Source organism: Oncorhynchus masou, chromosome 24 (genome assembly GCF_036934945.1).
Source record: "Oncorhynchus masou masou isolate Uvic2021 chromosome 24, UVic_Omas_1.1, whole genome shotgun sequence".
NCBI classification, from domain to species: domain Eukaryota; kingdom Metazoa; phylum Chordata; class Actinopteri; order Salmoniformes; family Salmonidae; genus Oncorhynchus; species Oncorhynchus masou.
In genome coordinates this window covers 100,889,144-100,915,363 of record NC_088235.1, presented here as the reverse complement: position 1 = coordinate 100,915,363, position 26,220 = coordinate 100,889,144, and the positions used below count along the sequence as shown (strand labels likewise).

At 43.8% G+C, this 26,220-nt stretch overlaps 1 protein-coding gene across 2 annotated transcripts; it reads right to left on the bottom strand.

Moving 5' to 3' along the window:
* Positions 1-286: 286 nt before the first annotated feature.
* Positions 287-26,045, bottom strand: fam102bb (family with sequence similarity 102 member Bb). 2 transcript variants are annotated; one of them, XM_064935890.1, is made up of 11 exons: positions 25,791-26,045; positions 11,970-12,090; positions 11,779-11,808; positions 11,139-11,255; positions 10,868-10,914; positions 8,375-8,469; positions 5,903-6,001; positions 4,446-4,749; positions 3,954-4,090; positions 1,785-1,854; positions 288-1,609 (listed from the first exon to the last, which is right to left on the bottom strand). In XM_064935890.1, exons 1-11 carry the CDS (start codon positions 25,934-25,936, stop codon positions 1,567-1,569), a joined length of 1,209 nt encoding a protein of 402 aa, XP_064791962.1. In that variant the 5' UTR covers positions 25,937-26,045; the 3' UTR covers positions 288-1,566. The 2 variants fall into 2 exon arrangements, with proteins under 2 accessions (XP_064791963.1, XP_064791962.1); XM_064935891.1 differs by lacking the exon at positions 5,903-6,001 and having other exon boundaries at positions 287-1,609.
* Between the last annotated feature and the right edge of the window lie 175 nt (positions 26,046-26,220).

Below are 26,220 nucleotides of genomic sequence, written 5' to 3'. Positions count from 1 at the left end.
GTCACACTCTTGATGGACCACACTGTCACACTCTTGATGGACCACACTGTCACACTCTTGATGGACCACACTGTCACACTCTTGATGGACCACACAGTCACACTCTTGATGGACCACACTGTCACACTCTTCATGGACCACACTGTCACACTCTTCATGGACCACACTGTCACACTCTTGATGGACCACACTGTCACACTCTTGATGGACCACACTGTCACACTCTTGATGGACCACACTATCACACTCTTGATGGACCACACTGTCACACTCTTCATGGACCACACTGTCACACTCTTGATGGACCACAGTCTCACTCTTTGGAGTTGTACTACACAAGGTGACCAATAAGTGTGTACAATGGCAGTTCAATTGTTGACCATTTGTCCTGTAGCCTTCATCTTTACCTACGTCAGCTTGGCAAGAATCAACTGTTGACTTGCATCAGTTTCTAAACCGCACTGTCATCGGTCGTTGCAAAAAAAGAGCCATCCGGAATGGAACCCTGATATCTTAACCTGAGAGTCTGATTCTTTCAGAAGAAGCAAACACAAGCTTGACCTCACTCAAACAGAGCTTCTCTCCTCTTCCTCACCATCTATTTCCCTCCCACAAGCATATCAAAAGAGCAGAGCGGTTAGATTGTAAGGCGGTTTCTATTTCTGCCAGTAATGAGATCAGCAGAGGAGAGGAGCAGGGTCACCTTCAGTACCGAGTACATAACCTGCAGTGTCACCCTCAGCCCTGGCTCTGTATACTGCAGGATTATTGTAGGTTTACTATTATTACAACAGACTAGTGGCTTTAACACTTTACCAGAGACATATAGGCACGCACACAGTCATTCATACACACAAACACATAGCAAACACACACATGCACACCATTGGAGGCTGGTGGGAGGAGATATAGGACAGGCTCATTGTAATGACTGGAATGGAATAAATTGAGCGGTATCAAACATGGAAACCATGATTCCATTCCAGTCATTACAATGAGCCCATCCTCCTATAGCTCCTCCCACCAGCCTCCACTGACGCACGTGCACACACACACACACACACACACACAACCTTTCAGCAGCTTATTGGTGGACAAAAGTTAAAATCCTACATTAAAAGGCAGTTCCAAATAAAAAACATTGTTGAAAAACCAAAGGACTGAAAACTAGGGGACTAGCGTTAACTAGGGAATGTATTGAAAAAGCATGGCATCATCCTCTTCAGCAAAGGCTTCATTCATCCTGGTGACAAACACAGAACCAAATCACTGATCTCCAGCTGAAAAGGTCAGGTTTTCCTGTGACCTCAAACTGCAGTTTTTAATAGTCTGACTCCTTTCCAAGATTGAGGTGTGGTGATGTTCTTCTTGACTTCACTGAGCTAATCTAACGGGACAACAGACAGTGCACATAGTCTGTAAGCACACCAGAGGGCGCTGTTGCAGTCCATTTCTGACAGGCCAGTTCAGTTGGATAAAATGTGCTTGCTGGAATTAAAGATAAAAACCACTGATGGTTCTGTTGGATGTCAGCTGTGCCACTCATCCTCCTGGTGGGGTTTAGGCCTAACGTTTAATCACCACCTGTTCATATGCACCAGCACCAACCCTAAAACAAATAGGACAAATTAGCAACCACAAGTACCTGAGTGAGGGTGGGTTGAATTTAAATAATAAGCATTTTAAGTAATCATTTAATAAACAAATCTATACATGAATAAATGTGATATCTTATTTTAAGTGTGCGTTATTGTGAGTGTAACTCTGTTAAAGACTTAGGCTACCTGGTAGGCAGGTGATGGCTTCCAAGGGCAGTGCTTCCTCCGGGACCGACAAACAACCGCAGGCCTTCCTCTGAAACAAACAGACACACAAACTTTGAGTGGCATTTGTGGTGAAACTGCTTTATTTATTTATCAGATGAAACATCAACACTCCTCAGGAGCCTGGTTGCTAGGCAATCAACAAATGAATCCAGTATTGACAGGAGCATTCTGCTCGCTGTAGAGGAGGCCGGGACCTTGAAGAGTATCAGCGACACAATCCTTCCTCAGTAGAGAAATTCATTAAAACATGCTGATAGAAACCCCATCAACCCCCTCTGCATACGGTACTCACCCACGGTAAGAATCTACTCCATATCACTGAGGTCACCAGGGAGCAAGCAAATGTATTACTATTACATTATTATTATGATCATTTATATTATTATTAATGTATTATTGCAGCTGCCACCTCATTAAAGTCATTAGATGCAGTTTATCATAGCACACTGCTCTTTATTACGGGTGACAATTTTAGTAATCATCACTGTATTCTTTACCAGAAAGTTGGTTGGCCCTCTTCGATGTCTTCTAGTTTGATACATTGCTATGTTTTCATTTATAAAGCTATTTTACAAAAAGTCCCACTGTACCTAACATCATAACTAAACTTGACATACAAGTTACCACACCCAGTCTCAGGGATGGTTAACTCTGGGAATTCCTTTGGTCTCTACTGTGTTGGGTAAATCTGCTTTTAGTTCTTGCACCTTATTTGTGGAACAATCTTCAACATTTTCTTAGATTTAATGTGCTGGTACCTCTAGGGCAATTCAGAAAGCTGATTGAGGACCTTATTACTGATGAATATGTTTTGTTTTTAATGAACGTGTTTTTCTTTCTGATTACATTTTGTATTTATATTTTGTGTCTTTTCTGTATTTAGGACTCATCTCTGAAAGAGACCTTGTCTCAGTAGGAGTCCCTGATAAAATTAAATGATAAATGATCTCATATATATATATATATTTTTTACTTGTGTAATGCACAAAGTAGATGTCCTAACCGACTTGCCAAAACTATAGTTTGTTAACAAGAAATTTGTGGAGTTGTTGAAAAACAAGCTTTAATGACTCCAACCTAAGTGTATGTCAACTTCAGATTTCAACTGTATATATTCTTATCACAACTAATTTGTACTGACAATTTTCACAGCAACTTTTATACAGTATTTGAATTAATCACTTATGAATACTGGTGTAAATGTTACTGGAATGGAGTGTAATTTAACTTCATGAATTCTAATACCACATCTCAAACATGCTTTCAACTTTATTTTTTAGACCCAGTATACAATTCTAGAGTTAGAACTGCATGTAGAGGTAGAACTACCCCTCTAAGGTCAAACTATAACCTGCCTTGGTCTCTGACTGGCTCTGGAACTTGGTCTCTGACTGGCTCTGGAACTTGGTCTCTGACTGGCTCTGGAACTTGGTCTCTGACTGGCTCTGGAACTTGGTCTCTGACTGGCTCTGGAACTTGGTCTCTGACTGGCTCTGGAACTTGGTCTCTGACTGGCTCTGGAACTTGGTCTCTGACTGGCTCTGGAACTTGGTCTCTGACTGGCTCTGGAACTTGGTCTCTGACTGGCTCTGGAACTTGGTCTCTGACTGGCTCTGGAACTTGGTCTCTGACTGGCCCTGGAACTTGGTCTCTGACTGGCTCTGGAACTTGGTCTCTGACTGGCTCTGGAACTTGGTCTCTGACTGGCTCTGGAACTTGGTCTCTGACTGGCCCTGGAACTTGGTCTCTGACTGGCCCTGGAACTTGGTCTCTGACTGGCTCTGGAACTTGGTCTCTGACTGGCTCTGGAACTTGGTCTCTGACTGGCTCTGGAACTTGGTCTCTGACTGGCTCTGGAACTTGGTCTCTGACTGGCTCTGGAACTTGGTCTCTGACTGGCTCTGGAACTTGGTCTCTGACTGGCTCTGGAACTTGGTCTCTGACTGGCTCTGGAACTTGGTCTCTGACTGGCTCTGGAACTTGGTCTCTGACTGGCCCTGGAACTTGGTCTCTGACTGGCTCTGGAACTTGGTCTCTGACTGGCTCTGGAACTTGGTCTCTGACTGGCTCTGGAACTTGGTCTCTGACTGGCTCTGGAACTTGGTCTCTGATTAGGTTGTTAGGTACCTTCATGGCTGGAGTCCAGCAGGCTGGGGGTGAAGTCTTGACTCTGAAGGATCTTCTCCACCACGTCATCAGCATCCACCCTCGATGCCTCCACCCTCATCATCTGACCCTCCATGGACCCTTGCTTCACCAGGTGTCTGGTGGTGGGACATACAGGATCAAGTTACAACACATAGGTTACATGCAGTCTCTTCAGATAGAATGTGTTTATCTTTTTTTATTTTTGTGTGACATCCATGATGCTGAGAATGTTGTGTAACAAGAGTGACTAGTCCAATAAGTCAGAAATGTCATTGAGATTCATGGCTGTACAGTAATGTAAAGACTGTTGCTTAGGCTACCTATCTTGTATCTCAGCATAGCAGCTTGCTCAGGTGTGAGGTTGTCTATTTATTTATCCTTTGTTCAATTATTAAGTCAACATTGAGATTACATGATCTTTTTTTCAAGACAGGATTAGCATCATTGATCAGGGGTGTCTCTCAGTCTCACCTGTTGAGGCGTTCGCAGGACGAGGCGCTCTTCACCGGAGTGCCTGTACAGGAACCAATGGTACTGGTGGGGGTGGGGTGTTCAGGCAGGGCTGTGCAGGCTGACGCCCCAGCAGTAGGGGGCATCATCCCCATCCTGGCTTCCCTGTCTCCCCTCTCCCGGTCCCTGCTCTCCCTCTGGTCCCTGGTGTCGTCAGAGGGCTCCAGGATGCTGGCGATGCCGGTGGAAGCGCTGCCCACAGAAGTGTTCCTGCGATGGGTACACTCTGACAGGCTGGAGGAGCGGGAGTGACCTGTGCTGTAGCCTGGGGTGGAGAGGGACAGAGGGGTAATAGTAAGGAGGTTAGAGCACACACACAAGCCTTCAGACACATAGGCAGGCTACTTCAAAATATTGATCATTAATATCAATAAGTAATAACATCAAGACATAATGCACTGAAGCACATTATCACACACTAAGTACATGGTCACTCATACACACAAAAAGAGTCACAAGTCTGCATACAACATGTCAATCATTCACAATTTTAGAGAGCAGTTTTGTGTTATGGAAAAGGACTGAGAGTGGAGCAGATTGAAGCCTTGCGGTGTGATCAATGATTTAGCAGCAGAGATGGATGCTAGCCTAGCGCCCACACACTCACATGGCATTCATGTCTGCAGGAAACACTGCAGAGTCTCAATGTACCGCTAGCTAGTCAGGCTACGGTGAAGGGAACAAATCGCCCACACACTAACACTACCTACAGGATCACTACAAGCCAACCACTGTGTGTCTGAAATGTCTCTCAAAGCTAACTGATATAAAACCAACCCTCCAAACTATAAAGAAAATAGAATATTGTACAACTAGTCTATATACTTTTCTCTTGCTTTAATGTATGTAGGAAGCAATGGTAGGAGTATGTTTATCAGAGTGAGTTGGCTATCAGAGTGAGTTGGCTATCAGAGTGAGTTGGCTATCAGAGTGAGTTGGCTATCAGAGTGAGTTGGCTATCAGAGGAGTTGGCTATCAGAGGAGTTGAGTGAACTCCTCACTTTCCTACAGACCATTCATTATAGGGGATCGGATCTGCCTGTAACAGATCCTTCAATCACTAGCCAGACTACCATTGATGTAAATGATTTTACTTGTATTAGTTTACCACAATAAACATATTTATTTTTTAATTACTACAGTAAAATAGGTCAAGGTTAGAAAGGCACATCAAAGACACCAGACATGCAGACAGAGGAATTCAGCAAAGTAAAAATGGAGAAAAAGACAGAGAAAATAAAATGCTGAGACAGACAGTTGTACAATGGCCTGTATGGAAGTGACAATTGTCATACTGGGACTTTGAATGATGACTAGCTAGGTTGTATGTTAGCATGGTAGAGAATGAGCTAGATCTCCACGCTACATGTTGCACTGTACATTAGAATGGCTGTGTTGGGAGTATTAGGAGGGCCTACCTGAGACTTTAGACTGCTGACTAGCGTAGCTGGATGTTCGGGAATGGCAGGAGCCCCCAAGTTCATCGGAAACAGAGGGACACTTTCCTTCTCGGCTCTCTGTCAGGTTTTTAAAACAGGACATAGGGGTTGGTAATGGGTTGAGTGTGGACTGGGATTACAGTAATATTCCTATAACAGTATTCAGAGTGAAGAGACTAACTAGGGCCAGCACACTGTGAAAGGGGACCATGTCTATGTTCCCTCAGTCCTGTGCTCACAGGGTGGACCGCTGTGAAAGGGGACCATGTCTATGTTCCCTCAGTCCTGTGCTCACAGGGTGGACCGCTGTGAAAGGGGACCATGCCTATGTTCCCTCAGTCCTGTGCTCACAGGGTGGACCGCTGTGAAAGGGGACCATGTCTATGTTCCCTCAGTCCTGTGCTCACAGGGTGGACCGCTGTGAAAGGGGACCATGTCTATGTTCCCTCAGTCCTGTGCTCACAGGGTGGACCGCTGTGAAAGGGGACCATGTCTATGTTCCCTCAGTCCTGTGCTCACAGGGTGGACCGCTGTGAAAGGGGACCATGCCTATGTTCCCTCAGTCCTGTGCTCACAGGGTGGACCGCTGTGAAAGGGGACCATGTCTATGTTCCCTCAGTCCTGTGCTCACAGGGTGGACCGCTGTGAAAGGGGACCATGCCTATGTTCCCTCAGTCCTGTGCTCACAGGGTGGACCGCTGTGAAAGGGGACCATGTCTATGTTCCCTCAGTCCTGTGCTCACAGGGTGGACCGCTGTGAAAGGGGACCATGTCTATGTTCCCTCAGTCCTGTGCTCACAGGGTGGACCGCTGTGAAAGGGGACCATGTCTAGGTTCCCTCAGTCCTGTGCTCACAAGGTGGACCGCTGTGAAAGGGGACCATGTCTATGTTCCCTCAGTCCTGTGCTCACAGGGTGGACCGCTGTGAAAGGGGACCATGTCTATGTTCCCTCAGTCCTGTGCTCACAGGGTGGACCGCTGTGAAAGGGGACCATGTCTAGGTTCCCTCAGTCCTGTGCTCACAGGGTGGACCGCTGTGAAAGGGGACCATGTCTATGTTCCCTCAGTCCTGTGCTCACAGGGTGGACCGCTGTGAAAGGGGACCATGCCTATGTTCCCTCAGTCCTGTGCTCACAGGGTGGACCGCTGTGAAAGTGGACCATGTCTATGTTCCCTCAGTCCTGTGCTCACAGGGTGGACCGCTGTGAAAGGTGGACCATGTCTATGTTCCCTCAGTCCTGTGCTCACAGGGTGAAATGCTGTGAAAGCATCCAAACAGACAAGTGGAAATGAAGTGGAAACCAATAGGTTGTCCATAGTAGTCTGTCATCCCCTTATCAATCAACATTACTTTCACTGTGGACCTCCCCTCCCACAGACACAAAAGTGTGTTCCTATTTTTAACCAAGAACCATGTGAGGGTCGGCGGCAGAGAGATCGGAGAGCATCAAAAAAACAGCTTGAATTCTACATGAAGCCTCCTGTGGGGTAGAGCACACACCACTTCAGACAGAGAGGGAGAGGGAGCGCGAAGGGAGAGGAGAAGAGTGCTCTTCTCTTCTACACATGTTGAATATGACACATTAACAGCAGCTGAATCACCCCGAGACCGATTCACATTTCTGTATCAGGTGAGGCTTGAATTGGATTAAAGATTGAGAGGATCTATAGGTGCAGCTGGTTATACAGCAAGTCAGTCTGCCATTCAAGAATATTATTATTAGTACAGGAACAAATCTCAAAGTTACTGCAGCCAAAGAGAAAAGCAGACTTTGATCAATGACAAGAATCAATCAGAGACTGAGAGGAACGATGGTCAGTAACTAATGCTCCATATACAGTCATTTATATCCAATCATTTTACTTCTGGTTTTCCTCATTCCAAGTCTGTATTTTCTGAGGCATACAGCTTAGCAGCTGGCAGGGTTTATTTATGCTAATTGATTTAATTGTCAAACAGAATAAGTGCCTTGATTAATAAGCCTATAGATGTAGGATCTTAATTTGACCTGAATTGTCGCAGCAAAATAATCTTGGCAGCAACAGGATTTGAATGTTTAGTCCATAACGTTGCTTGACCGGTGGTTAGGCTAATATCTGGCCAAAATGAGGCTACGTGAAAAGTGGAATACTGTTAATATAACAGTGTATTAGTGCAGGTTTTCGGTGAATTTATGTCAATCACAAAGCTCATCTGCATTTCCTGCGGTGCAGGAAAATTCTCAGCAACGAACAAAAGAGTGATCAAATTAAGATCCGACACCTATATATACTCTTGCCTCTGATTTACCAGAGATTTATTATACAGGACGTGTTTGTTAAAAGCTGCTATATTTCATGATGCACTCCAACGCTGACTGAGGAACGCTGACTGAGTCATATAAACGCACTGTGGTGAGTTCTGTGGGAGAAGAGGTGTAGTAAGGAGTAGTTAGTCTAGTCTCATTTTACCCATGAAGGCCTTCTGGTTGTCCCCTCCCTTCCTCTCTTCCAGGAGGCTCTCTGCATCTCCCTGGACGCCGATGAATGTGCCTGTGGAAGGAGGCCTGTGGAGGACAAACAGAAGGGGTTGGTTCATGCACAGCAACACAAATTATTCGCAACAAAGCCTCCTTCACTCACGCCTGCCAAACATACCCTCGTAAAACTGACCATCCTACCGACCCTCGACTTCAGCAATATCATTTACAAAATAGCTTCCAATACTCTACTCAGCTAACTTTATGCAGTCTATCACAGTGCCATCCGTTTTGTCACCAAAGCCCCTTATACAACCCACCACTGCGACCTATATGCTCTAGTCAGCTGGCCCTCGCTACATATTCGTACATATTCAGACCCACTGGCTCCAGGTTATCTATAAGTCTATGCTAGGTAAAGCTCCGCCTTATCTCAGCTCACTGGTCACGATAACAACACCCACCAGCACGCGCTCCAGCAGGTATATCTCACTGGTCATCCCCAAAGCCAACACCTGCTTTGGCCGCCTTTCCTTCTAATTCTCTGCTGCCAATGACTGGAACGAATTGCAAAAATTGCTAAAGCTGGAGACTTATATCTCCCTCACTAACTTTAAACATCAGCTATCTGAGCAGCTAACCGATCACTGCAGCTGTACATAGCCCATCTGTAAATAGCCCACCCAATCTACCTACCTCATCCCCATATTGTTTTTATGTTCTTTTCTGCTCTTTTGCACACCAGTAATTCTACATCATCTGCTATTTAAATCACTCCAGTGTTAATTTGCTAAACTGTAATTACTTCGCTACCTATTTATTGCCTTACCTCGTCACGCCATTTGCACACACTGTATATAGACTCTTTTTTTCCTCTATTGTGTTATTGACTGTACGCTTGTTTATTCCATGTGTAACTCTGTGTTGTTGTTGTGTCTCACTGCTTTGCTTTATCTTGGCCAGGTCGCAGTTGTAAATGAGAACTTGTTCCAAACTGGCCTACCTGTTTATTTAAAAAAATGTAAAAATATGATTATGAAAAGAGTTGTAAGTATTTGTCTAAAACATTCACGGAACTGTTTTTTAATTAAAGCTACGCCAGTGATTTGCTCATGTGTTTTTATTAAAGGAAAGGGAATGAGATACTCTGACTCAGAGGTGCGGGGGGCTGCCTTAAACCCTCCAAGACAGTGAGTCTGATGATCAACAGCTTTCCTCCACTATCTGCCCAAGGCAATAGCACATATTACATTTTGGGGTCATCTCCTACTCCAGGGGCAGTTGGCGTTCCTTGTTATTTTCCAACACAGACTGGGGCTGAACTAACATATTGTCCCCTCTACTTTATCCCTTATGTCACCCTGGCCTCTTCAATGCCTCTGCCTCCCCGTCCGCCCCAATCCTCTCGTGTTCTCAGAATACATGGCTGAAACAACTTCACAGTCACCTAGACCTCATAGAGACAGTGAGAATATAGACCTATCCTGGATGTTAGTCTGCTGTTTTATCCCTGTACAGGATGATGCTGTGGTGTGGTACTTGGCAAGCCAACTCAGCTGTGACCACTGTTTCATCGCCCCACCCTGGTCTGCTCTAGTTTAGTTTACACAGACACATCTGCTGGGTACAATCCTCCTCACATTCTTGGAACCGCTCCCACACAAACATGGACATGGGCCAAAATGGCCCTGAGTTAGGGTTGCAGGGTTGGAGAGATGAGCATGTCCCCCTGGCTCCCATCATAACTTCATCCCATGTAAAGCCTTCTCTAATGCTGTGCTGATCCCTGACTCCCCATGCTACACACTCCTCACACAGTCTAACAGGCAAAGCCTTCAAGACCTGGAGCTTATTCATATGGATGCAACACCACAGAAATAACAGATACATTTCTAAGAACAGACATGACTCTCTGTGAGGTCCAAGAGAGACATCTCACTGTGCAAGATTAGTCTACATATCTATTTACAACATTGCAACTCACTGAATACGGCCTTGGTTTGAAAGAGTATGTGCGAACCTTTTATTTTGCTAGACTTTACAGTATAACACAGTATTTACTCTGAAGTGCTGTTGACAGTTTTATGTAACCTGAAATGTAGGACACTAAATCAATGAGGAAATTAATTGCTTTCATGGTGAATGCTTAGTTTGAAATGTTCTTTCTCTCACCTACAATCTAAATGACACCCACTGTGTTCCTACTACGTATTATAAATAAATACTATAGAATAATTCTCCTTCCTTAAACCCCCCACACAACTGTAGCCTATCATAGAGAAGCAGGAAGGAATCCTTGCTGCAGCGTAGGTGGGCGGATAAACATTGGTCTCAAAGGGAAATGCTATGCAAATTTGAATGCGCTTCACTGTAGGGGGAAATCTGAGCACATTTTCTTTAATTGCATTTGAAACATTTCTCGTATCTAAAAACCAAATCATAATAGGCCTTATTTTTATTTTTTTAAAGTGAAGGCACCACTTACGTTTTAAAACAGGGGTCCCCGGACATCAGTTGTGTGCTGATGATAACCTGTTACAAAAAGAAAACGGAGGTTTGAGCTCCCTTGACACTGACATACAAAACCTAGCCTGGTCCCAGATCTCTTTGTGCTGTCGAGCCAACTCGCTTGACAATGACTATAAGATAAAAGTTGGCAAGACATCACAAACAGATCTGGAACCAGGCTAGAAGAAAGCAGCGGAGACTGATATGATGTCCTGGAATTGATAGAAACCCATCTCTCCAATCAGTACCTTGAGTATGGAGTTGTCCTGCCGGGTGTTCTTGGTGTCGTAACCTTCCAGTAGACATCTACGTGTCGTGTTCCCAGAACCAGCAAACTCAGCCAGGTTTAGGTCTGCAAAGCCAAGCTGAGGAGAGAGGATCAGGTTAACTTGCAGACAGAGCTGCAGGGTGGTGTTGTGAGCTTTGTTGTTTTTCTCCTATCAATCTCTTTCTGTACCTCAACCTTTCAGTGTCTCTATAGACAAACCAAAGGAAGAACCGTAGACTAATCCATTTTCTCTGGCTTTATTGATTTAATTGACTATTTTTAATCTCTGGAGCATAAACTTTAATTGGATACACTGGCTATTATCTAGGTAATTTCCCATTTAAGGTAAAAGCTAATCATTACAATTTAAATGGTTTAACACTAATCCATTAGTGTTTTTTCACTTCCTGTAGGCCTATTTTTAAAGGGTAAATATTTTACCACTTGAACAAAATATTTGCAGTGTACCACATGGACAGAGCTTAACTGTGACACCAACTCTAGACTACCTGCAGGCAGAGAAAGCAACCTGTTCACTAAGCATAGATCAATGTAACTAACTTTGTATTGGGAAAGAGAGCAAGAAGAGTGTAAAAAGGAATCACTCTCTGAAACAGTACCTTTGCGTACGTCTTCCCACCCTTTAGCTCCTATCAAATAAAACAGTGAAATAATTTGAATGTAAACAGTGACAAAGCAGAAACCAGTCAACTTTATAGACATGCCTTATGCCAATCTATGTTCCAGATGAGGTTTCCCAACATTAATAGGAACAGGATGAACAGGTTGAATAGGAGTCTGAGGGCCATACCTTCCTGACAGACACGCGGCACACACAGGGGTCAAGCACGCCCGTCCCAGCGGTGGCACTCATCTTACAGGGGAAGGAGAACCTCTTCTTCCAGCGCACACAGTTAGCATGGACCGGCTCCCTGTAGGAGAAATACACAAATGGTCACATATTGATACACAACATCAGCACCAATCGCATGGCATAGGTGATAGTATCACACACTGTCTGAAAGCGAGGCTAGCCAACTGTAAATATGGGACGGTCCAACTAAGGACATGGGTCAGCTTGACAATCCAGAGGGATAGATTTATCTTAGAGGCTGACTGTCATGGCAACATAATGGAAACATTATGATCATTAAACATGGGCCTAATAGGTTATTGATTACAGATTCTCACTAGAACCCATCCCTGCATGTTAATGGAGACCAACTGTGGAGGATTTAACCATGTGGTTCGCAGAAACACTTGATAGTCCACTGAAATTGATTATTGTCCTGTTTCAATCATGTCATTTTACTAACCCTGCTCAGCATAGGCCTAAGTGTTGAGAGACTGGTAGGAGGGGAAGAGATTGAAAGAGAGAGAGTGTGTAGGGGGTAATATTCCAGTTCTCCAGATAGCTCTTCTTCCTCTGGCATCCTCTCTGACTTCACCCACTCAATGTTCTCACCATCATCTCCCTTCTGTCTAATCCCCCTGATCTGAATGGACCAATACACTTACAACTCACACCTCTCTTCTATAGTGAACAACTGATGACGTCGTTGGAAATAAAAATGTAAATGAATAATCCTTACAACATGACATCTTGTGAAAAAAAACTCCTTACATAATAGTCCAACAGGGAACTCCCCATCCAGCACTCCCCATAAACCTCAGACGGAGCTCAGGGTTCTAACTAACTAGACGATTAGCTGTAACCTACTCCTTTAATCCAATAACAGGGTGTGACCAGTGTGCAAATTACAGGGGTGGGTTGGGGGGCTGGTCTTTAATTATATTTGTTAAAATGCAATTTTGTACAGCTGCATTAGTACTATGAAAACAAAAGCGTATTCCAAATTAAACAAACAGCCCCGCCTCTCTGACAGTTGGTTCAGGTTATTTCAATCGCATTAATCTCTTTACGCCGCCTGTCTTGAGCTTTCGCTAGCAAACGTGAAACATTGTATCGACTTGGTCCAGCCCGCTAGCGAACTTGCAACATTGTTTCAACTGGGCCCTCAGTTTCCTGTGGCGATGAGCTCCGGACAGATACTGCCTTATTTGCTTCCGTACTTCAGCCCATTTTCAGATGTCCCGTCATTTTAGGTAATTTCCACGTAAAAGAACCCATGAGACCTATCATGGGAAATTCATAGGAGCATGTCAAATTGGGTGTCAAATGAAAGCTAAGAGTCTATATTTGTTTTAATGAAGGTAGATACAGTGCCTTCGGAATGTATTCAGACCCCTTGACTTTTTCCACATTTTGTTACATTAGCCTTATTCTAAAATGGATTAAATAAAATAAAACACTCATCCATCTACACACAACACCCCATAACGACAAAGCAAAAACTGACATTTTTGCAAAACTTTTACAAATAAAACACTGAAATAACTTATTTAGATAAGTATTCAGACCCTTTGCTAGGAGACTCGAAATGAGCTCAGGTGCATCCTGTTTACATTGATCATCCTTGAGATGTTTCTACAACTTGATTGGAGTCCACTTGTGGTACATTCAATTGATTGGACATGATTTGGAAAGGCACACACCTGTCTATTTAAGATCCCACATTTGACAGTGCAAGTCAGAGCCAAAACCATGCCATTGAGGTAGAAGGAATTATCTGTAGAGCTCAGAGACAAGATTGTGTCGGGGGCACAGATCTGGGGAAGGGTACCAAAACATTTCTGCAGAATTTAAGTTCCCCAAGAACACAATGGCCTTCATTATTCCTAAATGGAAAATGTTTGGAACCACCAAGACTCTTCCAAGGCTGGCCACCCGGCCAAACTGAGCAATCGGGGGAGAAGGGCCTTGATCAGGGAGGTGATCAAGAACCAGATGGTCACACTGACAGAGCTCTAGAGTTCCCCTGTAGAGATGGGAGAACCTTCCAGAAGGACAACCATCTCTGCAGCACTCCACCAATCAGGCCTTTATGGTAGAGTGACTGAAACCACTCCTCAGTAAAAGGCACGACAGCCCGCTTGGAATTTTCCAAATGGTACGTAAAGACTCTCAGATCAAGAGAAACTAGAATCTCTGGTCAGATGAAACTAAGATTGAAATCGTTGACCTGAATGGCAAGCGTCACTTCTGGAGGAGCCCAGGCACCATCCCTACGGTGAAGCATAGTGGTGGCAACATCATGCTGTGGGGGTGTTTTTCAGCGGCAGGGACTGGGAGACTAGTCAGGATGGAGGGAAAGATGAACAGAGAAAATGCAGAGAGATCCTTGATGAAAACCTGCTCCAGAGTGCTCAGGACCTCAGACTGAGGCGAAGGTTCACCTTCCAACAGGAAAACAACCCTAAGCACACAGCCAAGACAACGCCAGTGTGGCTTCGGGACAAGTCTCTGAATGTCCTTGAGTGGCCTGGAGAGACCTGAAAATAGCTGTGCAGCAACGCTCCCCATCCAACATGAGAGCTTGAGAGGATCTGCAGAAAAGAATGGGAGAAACTCCCCAAATACAGGTGTGCCAAGCTTGTAGCGTCATACCCAAGAAGACTCGATGCAGTAATAGCTACCAAAGTTGCTTCAACAAAGTACTGAGTAAAGGGTCTGAATACTTATTTAAATGTGATATTTCCCCCAAAATATTTTTTTAAATAAATGAGCAAACATTTCTAAAATCCTGTTTTTGCTTTGTCATTCATTATAGGGTAAGTGGAGACAAACTGAGGGAGATTTTAATTCAGGCTACAAGAGTGTAGGCCTAATGACAACCGCCGAATGACATCACACTTGTTGGTAACATGTCTCTTTCCCTTCAAACGGCAGGTGCACAGTGCACTGTTTGGATGCTGGAATTCTTTTTGGAGTGGTAGAATGTGTGCAGGTAGCCTACATTTTGAAGTGATTCCTTTGGCAATTAGACAAACATTAGTTTGTGTTGATGCCATATTAAAAAGGTAATACATGTTTACCATTAAAATACGTCTTTATTATTAAGCCCATTTTAAAATAAATCTCTCAAATAGGAAGTCTTGTGAATTATGGTTTTGTTCACTGAGTCAGTGGCATTATCCGGGGTCCGGGTATTGCCGGAGAAAACTTTGCTACATTGTTTATTTTCTATTCTTCTTTTCAGCAACTTCATGAACTTTGGTAACCATAGAGACCTAATAAAACTGGGCGCCAGGGATTTGTCTGGCAGACAATGCAGAAGGAATGACACGCCAAGAGAAGGAAAGATAGAAAAGAAAGCAAGGCAGAGAGAAAATCTTTCCCCTACAAGGGACCCAGGATGAATCATAGATCTGGTTCTTCTCCCAGCAAAAAAAACACATTCTACTTAGATTATTTTTTATATTTAAAAGAAAATCTCATTAACTTGTTATTTTCAATGAGAAACACCAAAAGCACTGAGAACTGTTCTTTGTTTAAAAATACCAGCCTGTAGAATGGTGCATTGTGGTTGTTCCCTCACAGAACTAACAGAGAAGGCATTTGTCTTTCACATGATTTATTTCCTTGGAAATAATCTCACAGGGAATCATATCCACTGGCACTTACTGTAGGATACACTACAGTAGAGCATTAGTTTATAATGTATCCCTTTATCCTCCAGTATAAACTATGGCCTAGTAGCAGGCCTATCCATGTCAATTGATTGAGCTGTAAATATTGGACTATAAATTATGCCTTCCTGTATTATACTTATGCTAACATGTTTATTCTATTCTTTTTTATTTATTTAACCTTTATTTAACTAGGGAAGTCTGTTGAGAACAAATTCTTATTGTCACGTAGAGTAGGCCAGAAGGCTAAACTGGATAACCTAACCTCTATCAAAATAAAAAGATGGCGGAACCGCAAAAGTTCTTCTGTGCAAAGGTGTTTATTTACAAGTGATTCCGGAACAAAAAAACAACAGTACTGCCATCAACGTCTACCTTATGGGACAGCTTAAAAACAATGCTGCCCCATCCACAGCTCAATCCAAAACTGCCTCTTTAGAGACTGGAGGAGAGGCTCCTTTTGTAGGGCTAGCCCCTCCCCTCAGAACAATTAACCCTAATTAATTAATCAATTAACAATAGAAACCTACATTTTCCATGAACTAAACATACTAAAGGATATACATTGCAACACGGTTTTAAACAATATCACAACATAACATTTACAACATTACATCACTACTGACAATATCTTTCAATATGCCCATATGCATTAATGAGCCATTTGGGACAGGCACTATAAAGCCAACCCAATTCCCTTAGCTCGGGTCCTTTTCCAGCATACCCGGAAGCTACAGAGATGGAGAGAGAGGAACAGAACAAACAAACAATGCGCTCATCCACAACATTGATAAGTATAATAATTATTGTATCTCTCAAATATGAACATTGACAAGTGTGAAATGCATGCACCAAGACAGAAGTTAATTTGTGTGTCGACCCACATTGTTAACTTATCTTATAATGGCGCAGGGAGGAGTGATGAATATGTGTGTGCGTTAAAGAACCAAATGCTGCCCGCGGCCAGTGACGGACTTCTACGTCACACTTATTTACAATGTTGGCCTACCAAAAGGCCTCCTGCGGGGCTGAGCTTATTATTTTTATTAATGTAATATAAATATAGGACAACACACACATCGACAAGAGAGACAACACAACACTACATAAAGAGAGACCTAAGACAACAACATAGCAAGGCAGCAACCCATGACAACAACATGGTACCAGCACAACATGGTAGCAGCACAAAACATGGTACAAACATTATTGGGCACAGACAACAGCACAAAGGGCAAGAAGGTAGAGACAACAATACATTATGCAAGGCAGGAACAACTGTCAGTAAGAGTGTTCATGATTGAGTCTTTGAATAAAGAAAAAGAGATAAAACTTTAACAGAATGTGATTGGCAGAACAGATATTGTATGTGGAGGATGAGGGTTGCAGTAGATATGTCAGATAGGGGTGAGTGAGGCCTAAGAGGTTTTTATAAATAAGCATCAACCAGTGGGTCTTGCGACGGGTATAAAGAGATGACCAGTTTACAGAGGAGTATAGTGTAGTGATGTGTCCTTTAGGAGCATTGGTGGCAAATCTGATGGCCGAATGGTAAAGAACATCTAGCCGCTCGAGAACACCCTTAATTGCCGATCTATAAATTATGTCTCTGTAATCTAGCATTGATTGGATGGTCATCTGAATCATGGTTAGTTGCTGAATCAGCTTCAATAAATAGTGGGAGGCCCCAATGCACAACTGAGCAAGAGGACAAGTACATTCAAGTGTCTAGTTCAATTAACAGATGCCTCACAAGTCCTCAACTGGCAGCGTCATTAAATAGGACCTGCAAAACACCAGTCTCAACGTCAACAGTGAAGAGGCAACACCGGGATGCTGGCCTTCTAGGCAGAGTTGCAAAGAAAAAGCCATATCTCAGACTGGCCAATAAAAAGAAAAGATGAAGATGGGCAAAAGAACACAGATACTGGACAGAGGAACTCTATATTTTTCCCACCTTTATTTAACCAGGTAGGACAGTTGAGAACAAGATCTCATTTACAGCTGCGACCTGGCCAAGATAAAGCAAATCAGTGCGACAAAAACAAGTTATACATGGGATAAACAAACGTACAGCCAATAACACAATAGAAAAATCTGTATACAGTGTGTGCAAATGAAGTAAGGAGGAAAGGCAATAAATAGGCCAATAGTGGCAAAGTAATTACAATTTACACTGGAGTGATATGTGCAGATGAGGATGTGCAAGTAGAAATACTGGTGTGCAAAAGAGCAGAAAAACAAAAACAAATATGGGGATGAGGTAGGTAGTTGGTTGGATGGGCTATTTACAGATGGGCTGTGTACAGCTGCAGCGATTGGTAAGCTGCTCAGATAGCTGATGCTTAAAGTTAGTGAGGGAAATATAAGTCTCCTACTTCAGTGATTTTTGCAATTCGTTCCAGTCATTGGCAGCAGAGAACTGGAAGGAAAGGTGGCCAAAGGAGGTGTTGACTTTGGGGATGACCAGTGAAATATACCTGCTGGGGAGCGTGCTACAGGTGGGTGTTGCTATGGTGACCAGCGAGCTGAGATAAGGCAGAGCTTTATCTAGCAAAGACTTATAGATGACCTGGAGCCAGTGGGTTTCCCGACGAATATGTAGCGAGGACCAGCCAACAAGAGCATACAGGTCGCAGTGGTGAGTAGTATACAGTGGGGCAAAAAAGTATTTTGTCTGCCACCAATTGTGCAAGTTCTCCCAATTAAAAAGATGAGAGAGGCCTGTAATTTTCATCATAGGTACACTTCAACTATGACAGACAAAATTAGAAGAAAAAAAATCCAGAAAATCACATTGTAGGATTTTGGTGGCTGACTAAATACTTTTTTTGCCCCACTGTATGAGGCTTTGGTGACAAAACGGATGGCACTGTGATAGACTGCATCCAATTGGCTGAGTAGAGTGTTGGAGGCTATTTTGTGAATGACATCGCCGAAGTCAAGGAACGGTAGGATAGTCAGTTTTCGAGGGTATGTTTGGCAGCATGAGTGAAGGGTAGGAAGCAAAATAGGAAGCCAATTCTAGATTTAACTTTAGATTGGAGATGCTTAATGTGAGCCTGGAAGGAGAGTTTACAGTCGAGCCAGACCTAGGTATTTAAAGTTGTCCACCTATTCTAAGTCTAACTCTGCTTAGAAGGCCAGCATCCCGGAGTCGCCTCTTCACTGTTGATGTTGAGACTGGAGTTTTGCGGGTACTATTTAATGAAGTTGCCAGTTGAGGACTTGTGAGGCGTCTGTTTCTCAAACTAGACACTCTAATGTACTTGTCCTCTTGCTCAGTTGTGCACCGGGGCCTCCCACCCCTCTTTCTATTCTGGTTAGCGCCAGTTTGGGCTGTTCTGTGAAGAGAGTAGTACACAGAGTTGTACGAGATATTCAGTTTCTAGGCAATTTCTCGCATGGAACAGCCTTAATTTCTCAGAACAAGAATAGACTGACGAGTTTCAGAAGAAAGTTATTTGTTTCTGGCCATTTTGAGCCTGTAATCGAACCTACAAATGCTGATGCTCCAGATACTCAACTAGTCTAAAGGCCAGTTTTATTGCTTTTTTAATCAGAACAACAGTTTTCAGCTGTGCTAACATATTTGCAAAAGGGTTTTCTAATGATAAATTATCCTTTTAAAATTTTAAACTTGGATTAGATTAACACAACGTGCCATGTGAACACAGGAGTGATGGTTGCTGATAACGGGCCTCTGTATGTAGATATTCCATAAAAAAATCTGCCGTTTCCAGCTACAATAGTCATTTACAACATTAACAATGTCTACACTATTTCTGATCAATTTTAGGTTATTTTAATGGACAAATCTTTTAGCTTTTCTTTCAAAAACAAGGACAACAAGGAAATAAGTGACTCCAAACTTTTGAACTGTAGTGAAAATATATATATATATATATGACAAAACACACATCACGACAAGAGAGACAAAATTACATAAAGAGATACCTAAGACAACAACATAGCAAGGCAGCAACACATGACAACACAGCATGGTAGCAACACAACATGGTAGCAGCACAAAACATGGTACAAACATTATTGGGCACAGACAACAGCACAAAGTGCAAGAAGGTGGAGACAACAATACATCACGCAAAGCAGCCACAACTATGAGTCCATGATTGAGTCTTTGAATGAAGAGATAAAACTGTTGCAGCTCGTTCCAGTCTTTGGTCCCCTAAAATGGGGTGGGGAGTGGGGGGGGACAACGTACAAAAAGTCCTTTCTAAACCGTTTTTATTTAACTAAGCAAGTCTCTTATCATTTCAAATCCAAAATGCTGGAGTACAGAGCCAAAACAACAAAATTGTCACTGTCACAATACTTTTGGAACTCACTGTATCTATAAGATATTTTCTAATTTCTCTCCCTCATGAAGAGAGGGGATAATGATAGTTCCAGAAGTAACAAGTAATGGTAGACGTACCATGGGAAATCAGTAGTCACAAACCACAGTTGGGTCATCTGCTTACTGTCCTCCCTTCCACTGGCATACTGTTACGTTCAGCTCATAACTGTTTCTTTGTCTTTCTGTTGTCTGGTGGTCAAACCAAGAGTGTTAAAACAGTCTGGACAACCACTCCCTTCTCTCTCTTTCTCTTGCTCTGCCTCTCTCTCCAGTTAATGTCACCTCTCCCAGCTCTTACTGACACCTACCATGAGCCCCCCTCTCCTCCCATTTACTGTAACTAGCAACCACTGAGCACCGACCAACACCGGACATCGATGGACGTTGAAAAGTAGTTGAAATTCGGTCAGTCCACCCTGGCCTTCATGTTAACGCCCACAGACAGACCGGACTGGACCAAATCCGAACGCATCATAGGCATACGTTTCAGTTTTTTAATTTTTTAATTTTTTTTATTTCACCTTTATTTAACCAGATAGGCTAGTTGAGAACAAGTTCTCATTTACAACTGCAACCTGGCCAAGATAAAGCATAGCAGTGTGAACAGACAACACAGAGTTACACATGGAGTAAACAATTAACAAGTCAATAACACAGTAGAAAAAAAAGGGGAGTCTATATATACAATGTGTGCAAAAGGCATGAGGAGGTAGGCGAATAATTACAATATTGCAGATTAACACTGGATTGATAAATGATCATGTACAGGTAGAGATATTGGTGTGCAAAAGAGCAGAAAAGTAAATAAATAAAAACTGTGGGGATGAGGTAGGTGAAAATGGGTGGGCTATTTACCAATAGATTATGTACAGCTGCAGCAATCGGTTAGTTGCTCAGATAGCTGATGTTTGAAGTTGGTGAGGGAGATAAAGGTCTCCAACTTCAGCGATTTTTGCAATTCGTTCCAGTCACAGGCAGCAGAGTACTGGAACGAAAGGCGGCCGAATGAGGTGTTGGCTTTAGGGATGATCACCTGCTGGAGCGCGTGCTACGGATGGGTGTTGCCATCGTGACCAGTGAACTGAGATAAGGCGGAGCTTTACCTAGCATGGCCTTGTAGACGACCTGGAGCCAGTGGGTCTTGCGACGAATATGTAGCGAGGGCCAGCCGACTAGAGCATACAAGTCGCAGTGGTGGGTAGTATAAGGTGCTTTAGTGGCAAAACGGATGGCACTGTGATAAACTACATCCAGTTTGCTGAGAAGAGTGTTGGAAGCAATTTTGTAGATGACATCGCCGAAGTCGAGGATTGGTAGGATAGTCAGTTTTACTAGGGTAAGCTTGGCAGCGTGAGTGAAGGAGGCTTTGTTACGGAATAGAAAGCCGACTCTTGATTTGATTTTCGATTGGAGATGTTTGATATGGGTCTGGAAGGAGAGTTTGCAGTCTAGCCAGACACCTAGGTACTTATAGGTGTCCACATATTCAAGGTCGGAACCATCCAGTGTGGTGATGCTAGTCGGGCATGCGGGTGCAGGCAGCGATCGGTTGAATAGCATGCATTTGGTTTTACTAGCGTTTAAGAGCAGTTGGAGTCCACGGAAGGAGTGTTGTATGGCATTGAAGCTCGTTTGGAGGTTAGATAGCACAGTGTCCAATGACGGGCCGAAAGTATATAGAATGGTGTCATCTGCGTAGAGGTGGATCAGGGAATCGCCCGCAGCAAGAGCAACATCATTGATATATACAGAGAAAAGAGTCAGCCCGAGAATTGAACCCTGTGGCACCCCCATAGAGACTGCCAGAGGACCGGACAGCATGCCCTCCGATTTGACACACTGAACTCTGTCTGCAAAGTAATCGGTGAACCAGGCAAGGCAGTCATCCGAAAAACCGAGGCTACTGAGTCTGCCGATAAGAATATGGTGATTGACAGAGTCGAAAGCCTTGGCAAGGTCGATGAAGACAGCTGCACAGTACTGTCTTTTATCGATGGCCGTTATGATGTCGTTTAGTACCTTGAGTGTGGCTGAGGTGCACCCGTGACCGGCTCGGAAACCAGATTGCATAGCGGAGAAGGTACGGTGGGATTCGAGATGGTCAGTGACCTGTTTGTTGACTTGGCTTTCGAAGACCTTAGATAGGCAAGGCAGAATGGATATAGGTCTGTAACAGTTTGGGTCCAGGGTGTCACCCCCTTTGAAGAGGGGGATGACTGCGGCAGCTTTCCAATCCTTGGGGATCTCAGACGATATGAAAAAGAGGTTGAACAGGCTGGTAATAGGGGTTGTGACAATGGCGGCGGATAGTTTCAGAAATAGAGGGTCCAGATTGTCAAGCCCAGCAGATTTATACGGGTCCAGGTTTTGCAGCTCTTTCAGAACATCTGCTATCTGGATTTGGGTAAAGGAGAACCTGGAGAGGCTTGGGCGAGGAGCTGCGGGGGGGCCGGAGCTGTTGGTCGAGGTTGGAGTAGCCAGGCGGAAGGCGGAAGCCGTTGAGAAATGCTTGTTGAAGTTTTCAATAATCATGGATTTGTCGGTGGTGACCGTGTTCCCTAGCCTCAGTGCAGTGGGCAGCTGGGAGGAGGTGCTCTTGTTCTCCATGGACTTCACAGTGTCCCAGAACTTTTTGGAGTTGGAGATACAGGATGCAAACTTCTGCCTGAAGAAGCTGGCCTTAGCTTTCCTGACTGACTGCGTGTATTGGTTCCTGACTTCCCTGAACAGTTGCATATCGCGGGGACTGTTCGATGCTATTGCAGTCCGCCACAGGATGTTTTTGTGCTGGTCGAGGGCAGTCAGGTCTGGAGTGAACCAAGGGCTGTATCTGTTCTTAGTTCTGCATTTTTTGAACGGAGCATGCTTATCTAAAATGGTGAGGAAGTTACTCTTAAAGAATGACCAGGCATCCTCAACTGACGGGATGAGGTCAATGTCCTTCCAGGGTACCCGGGCCAGGTCGATTAGAAAGGCCTGCTCACAGAAGTGTTTTAGGGAGCGTTTGACAGTGATGAGGGGTGGTCGTTTGACTGCGGCACCGTAGCGGATACAGGCAATGAGGCAGTGGTCGCTGAGATCCTGATTGAAGACAGCGGAGGTGTATTTGGAGGGCCAGTTGGTCAGGATGACGTCTATGAGGGTGCCCTTGCTTACAGAGTTAGGGTTGTACCTGGTGGGTTCCTTGATGATTTGTGTGAGATTGAGGACATCTAGCTTAGATTGTAGGACTGCCGGGGTGTTAAGCATATCCCAGTTTAGGTCACCTAACAGAACAAACTCTGAAGCTAGATGGGGGGGCAATCAATTCACAAATGGTGTCCAGGGCACAGCTGGGAGCTGAGGGGGGTCGGTAGCAGGCGGCGACTTATTTCTGGAGAGAGTAATTTTCAGAATTAGTAGTTCGAACTGTTTGGGTATGGACCTGGAAAGTATGACATTACTTTGCAGGCTATCTCTGCAGTAGACTGCAACTCCTCCCCCTTTGGCAGTTCTATCTTGACGGAAGATGTTATAGTTGGGTATGGAAATCTCTGAATTTTTGGTGGCCTTCCTGAGCCAGGATTCAGACAATGCAAGGACATCAGGGTTAGCAGAGTGTGCTAAAGCAGTGAGTAAAACAAACTTAGGGAGAAGGCTTCTGATGTTGACATGCATGAAACCAAGGCTTTTTCGATCACAGAAGTCAACAAATGAGGGTGCCTGGGGACATGCAGTTTGGATAGTACAGTAGTACAATGCAGTACATTATTGAAAATCAGTGTATTGTACTTTGATGTTCAAACTTGTGAAACGTGAAGATGGCATTTATAGCCATAATTATGCATTTCTGTGTAGTAATTCCATTACCGGGTATAAAACCACTACACTTACGGGTAGTTCAATATCTAAAAGAGATTTTTTTCAAACTCAAAGTGCCATGTCATAGCTGACAGCCCATTCTTTCTGCAGGCATCTTTGCATCTTAATTCGGAGCGCCTATTGATTTATAGCCACTATGCTGCATCAGTTGGGCTACAGGTGATAATTCTTATTGCTAATAGCATACCTGATAATATGGACCATGCACAAGCTATATGCATGTTCCAATATGTAAAAATATTTTTTACTAATAATTTTACAAATATGTTATTGGGCTCATTTCTGGATGAGGAAATTACATTTTAGATGGTGTCATAATTTTCTATTCATTTTGGAGTAGAATGTCCTTTTAAAAAGTCACCAGAACTGAGCTTCTCAATCCTTCTACATAGAAATTCTCTGGAGGGGATCCCAGATGAGGAAAACAAAGGGATCAACCCCTTTTCCCCCCAAATGCTACAAATTATTATAGAGGAAACACTGTGGCACTGACAGACTCATAAATATCCATTACTGAGGCCATTACAGAAGCACCCGCACACTGAAGGAATCAGTGATGGCATCAGAGGGGCTGGCATGGTGTGGTCTGGCTTATTCACAGTGAAAGGAACCCAAACAGACAGAAACACAGAGGCTCTATTCATACACAGGCCTACCACTCAGTCAGAGGAAGTTTTTACCAGATTAAGAGAAGGATTTGCCAAAGGCAAATCATTTAGAAATTAAAGTATCAAGCTTGCACAAAACCCCTGCATAGGCTAAGCTCCATCTCACGTCTGCAAATCTGACAAGCTTATCCGGGCCTGGGGACGTGTGCAGAGCTACGGACAGGCTCCAGATGTTGGGTAGGCTAACCTGACCCAAGCCAGCCCGTTTCAGACGCCCAGACTCAGGCCCTGTATCCTGCCTTGCACAAAGAGATGCAGCATCACGACCATGAATCAGGAAGAAGCTGCGGTCACATCACTGCTGAATGGATAGCACTGTGAAATCTAAGATTCGTGTCAATCAATGGAAAGAGGAAGCAACAAAAGTTTAGGAAAAAGTATGATGTCATAGTGAATACTGGAGGCTTGGACTGACAACAGCAAGCCACACTGACTCTGCTGAAGGATTGCTGTACATATTTAGCCTCCACACCACATTTCCTCTCTCCTCCTCGGGTATCAGGTTAATGTGGAGTTAAAGCTACAGTAGGAGATGGCTTTCAGAGGAAAGGGGATTAGCTACTTGATTAGCTAAACATGATGAAATCAAATACAATCCACTCTGTGAGAGGAACTCAGACCATTTATCATAAAACCATTCGAGTGCACTGTGCACACTATGACACCTGTCAGTAGTTGTCACACGCTACTTCGAGGAGTAATTACACAGTAATAAGGGCACTAATGTAAAGTGTTGCCTGTATTTATTTTTGATCTATCCCCCATTTACTGTACCTGGACTTTGACCATGTCATGCACCATTGTAGTGTGATACTGACAATGTTCTCAAATGTAAAATGGAACATGTTCCTACTTGTGACTCTCCACTCCATCATCCTCGCAGACAGACATCTATTGTGCATACTAACGACAGGGTTTCGCAGTACCTTCCTTGCTAGCTATACATGCCGATCCAACCTGGCATTGTTTACAGCCGAAGCTGTGCACCGATGTGATGGTGCTAGTCAGATGACGGTTGCTAGCCTGGCAGCCAGCTAACGTTATCTAGGTTACGGTAACAATGTTATACCCAGCGAACTAGCAATGTATGGCTATTGCCTAATATCGGAAATTCTGAACATAACAGATAATAGAGACAGGTACAAGAAAATAAAACATTATCTAGCATTGAGTTGCTAGCTAGCTAGCTAGCAGTTAACGTTAGCATTCTTACCGAGACGACTCCTCCGAGAAACCACCATCAAGGAGTCGGACTTTACAAAACAGGACACCGTTGACAAAGGGGACAGAAGAGAGCTCATCCAGCTCGAAATCCACTTTAAACTTGAATTTCTTTTTCTTCATCATCATGAAATCCATAAACCGTTAGTTTAGCCTGATAATGTGTCTTTCTTCTATGGGTGTCAGTCCTTTTTACACCCCCATAGCAGCGGCGATGATTGGTGAATGACAATATTCGTGCTACAGTCAGCCGCGGAGGAAGTCTTTGGGCACGTTCCGGGTCACCTTTATTTATAAGGGACTGCCATGGTGCGTTCCAGGTCACCTACATTATAAGCGCTGCGGTCAATCTGTTTTCTTTCTTTTGGTTAACTTGTTTGTTGCTGTTTTTAAATTTGGGATCTCTTCTGTTTGCATATTTT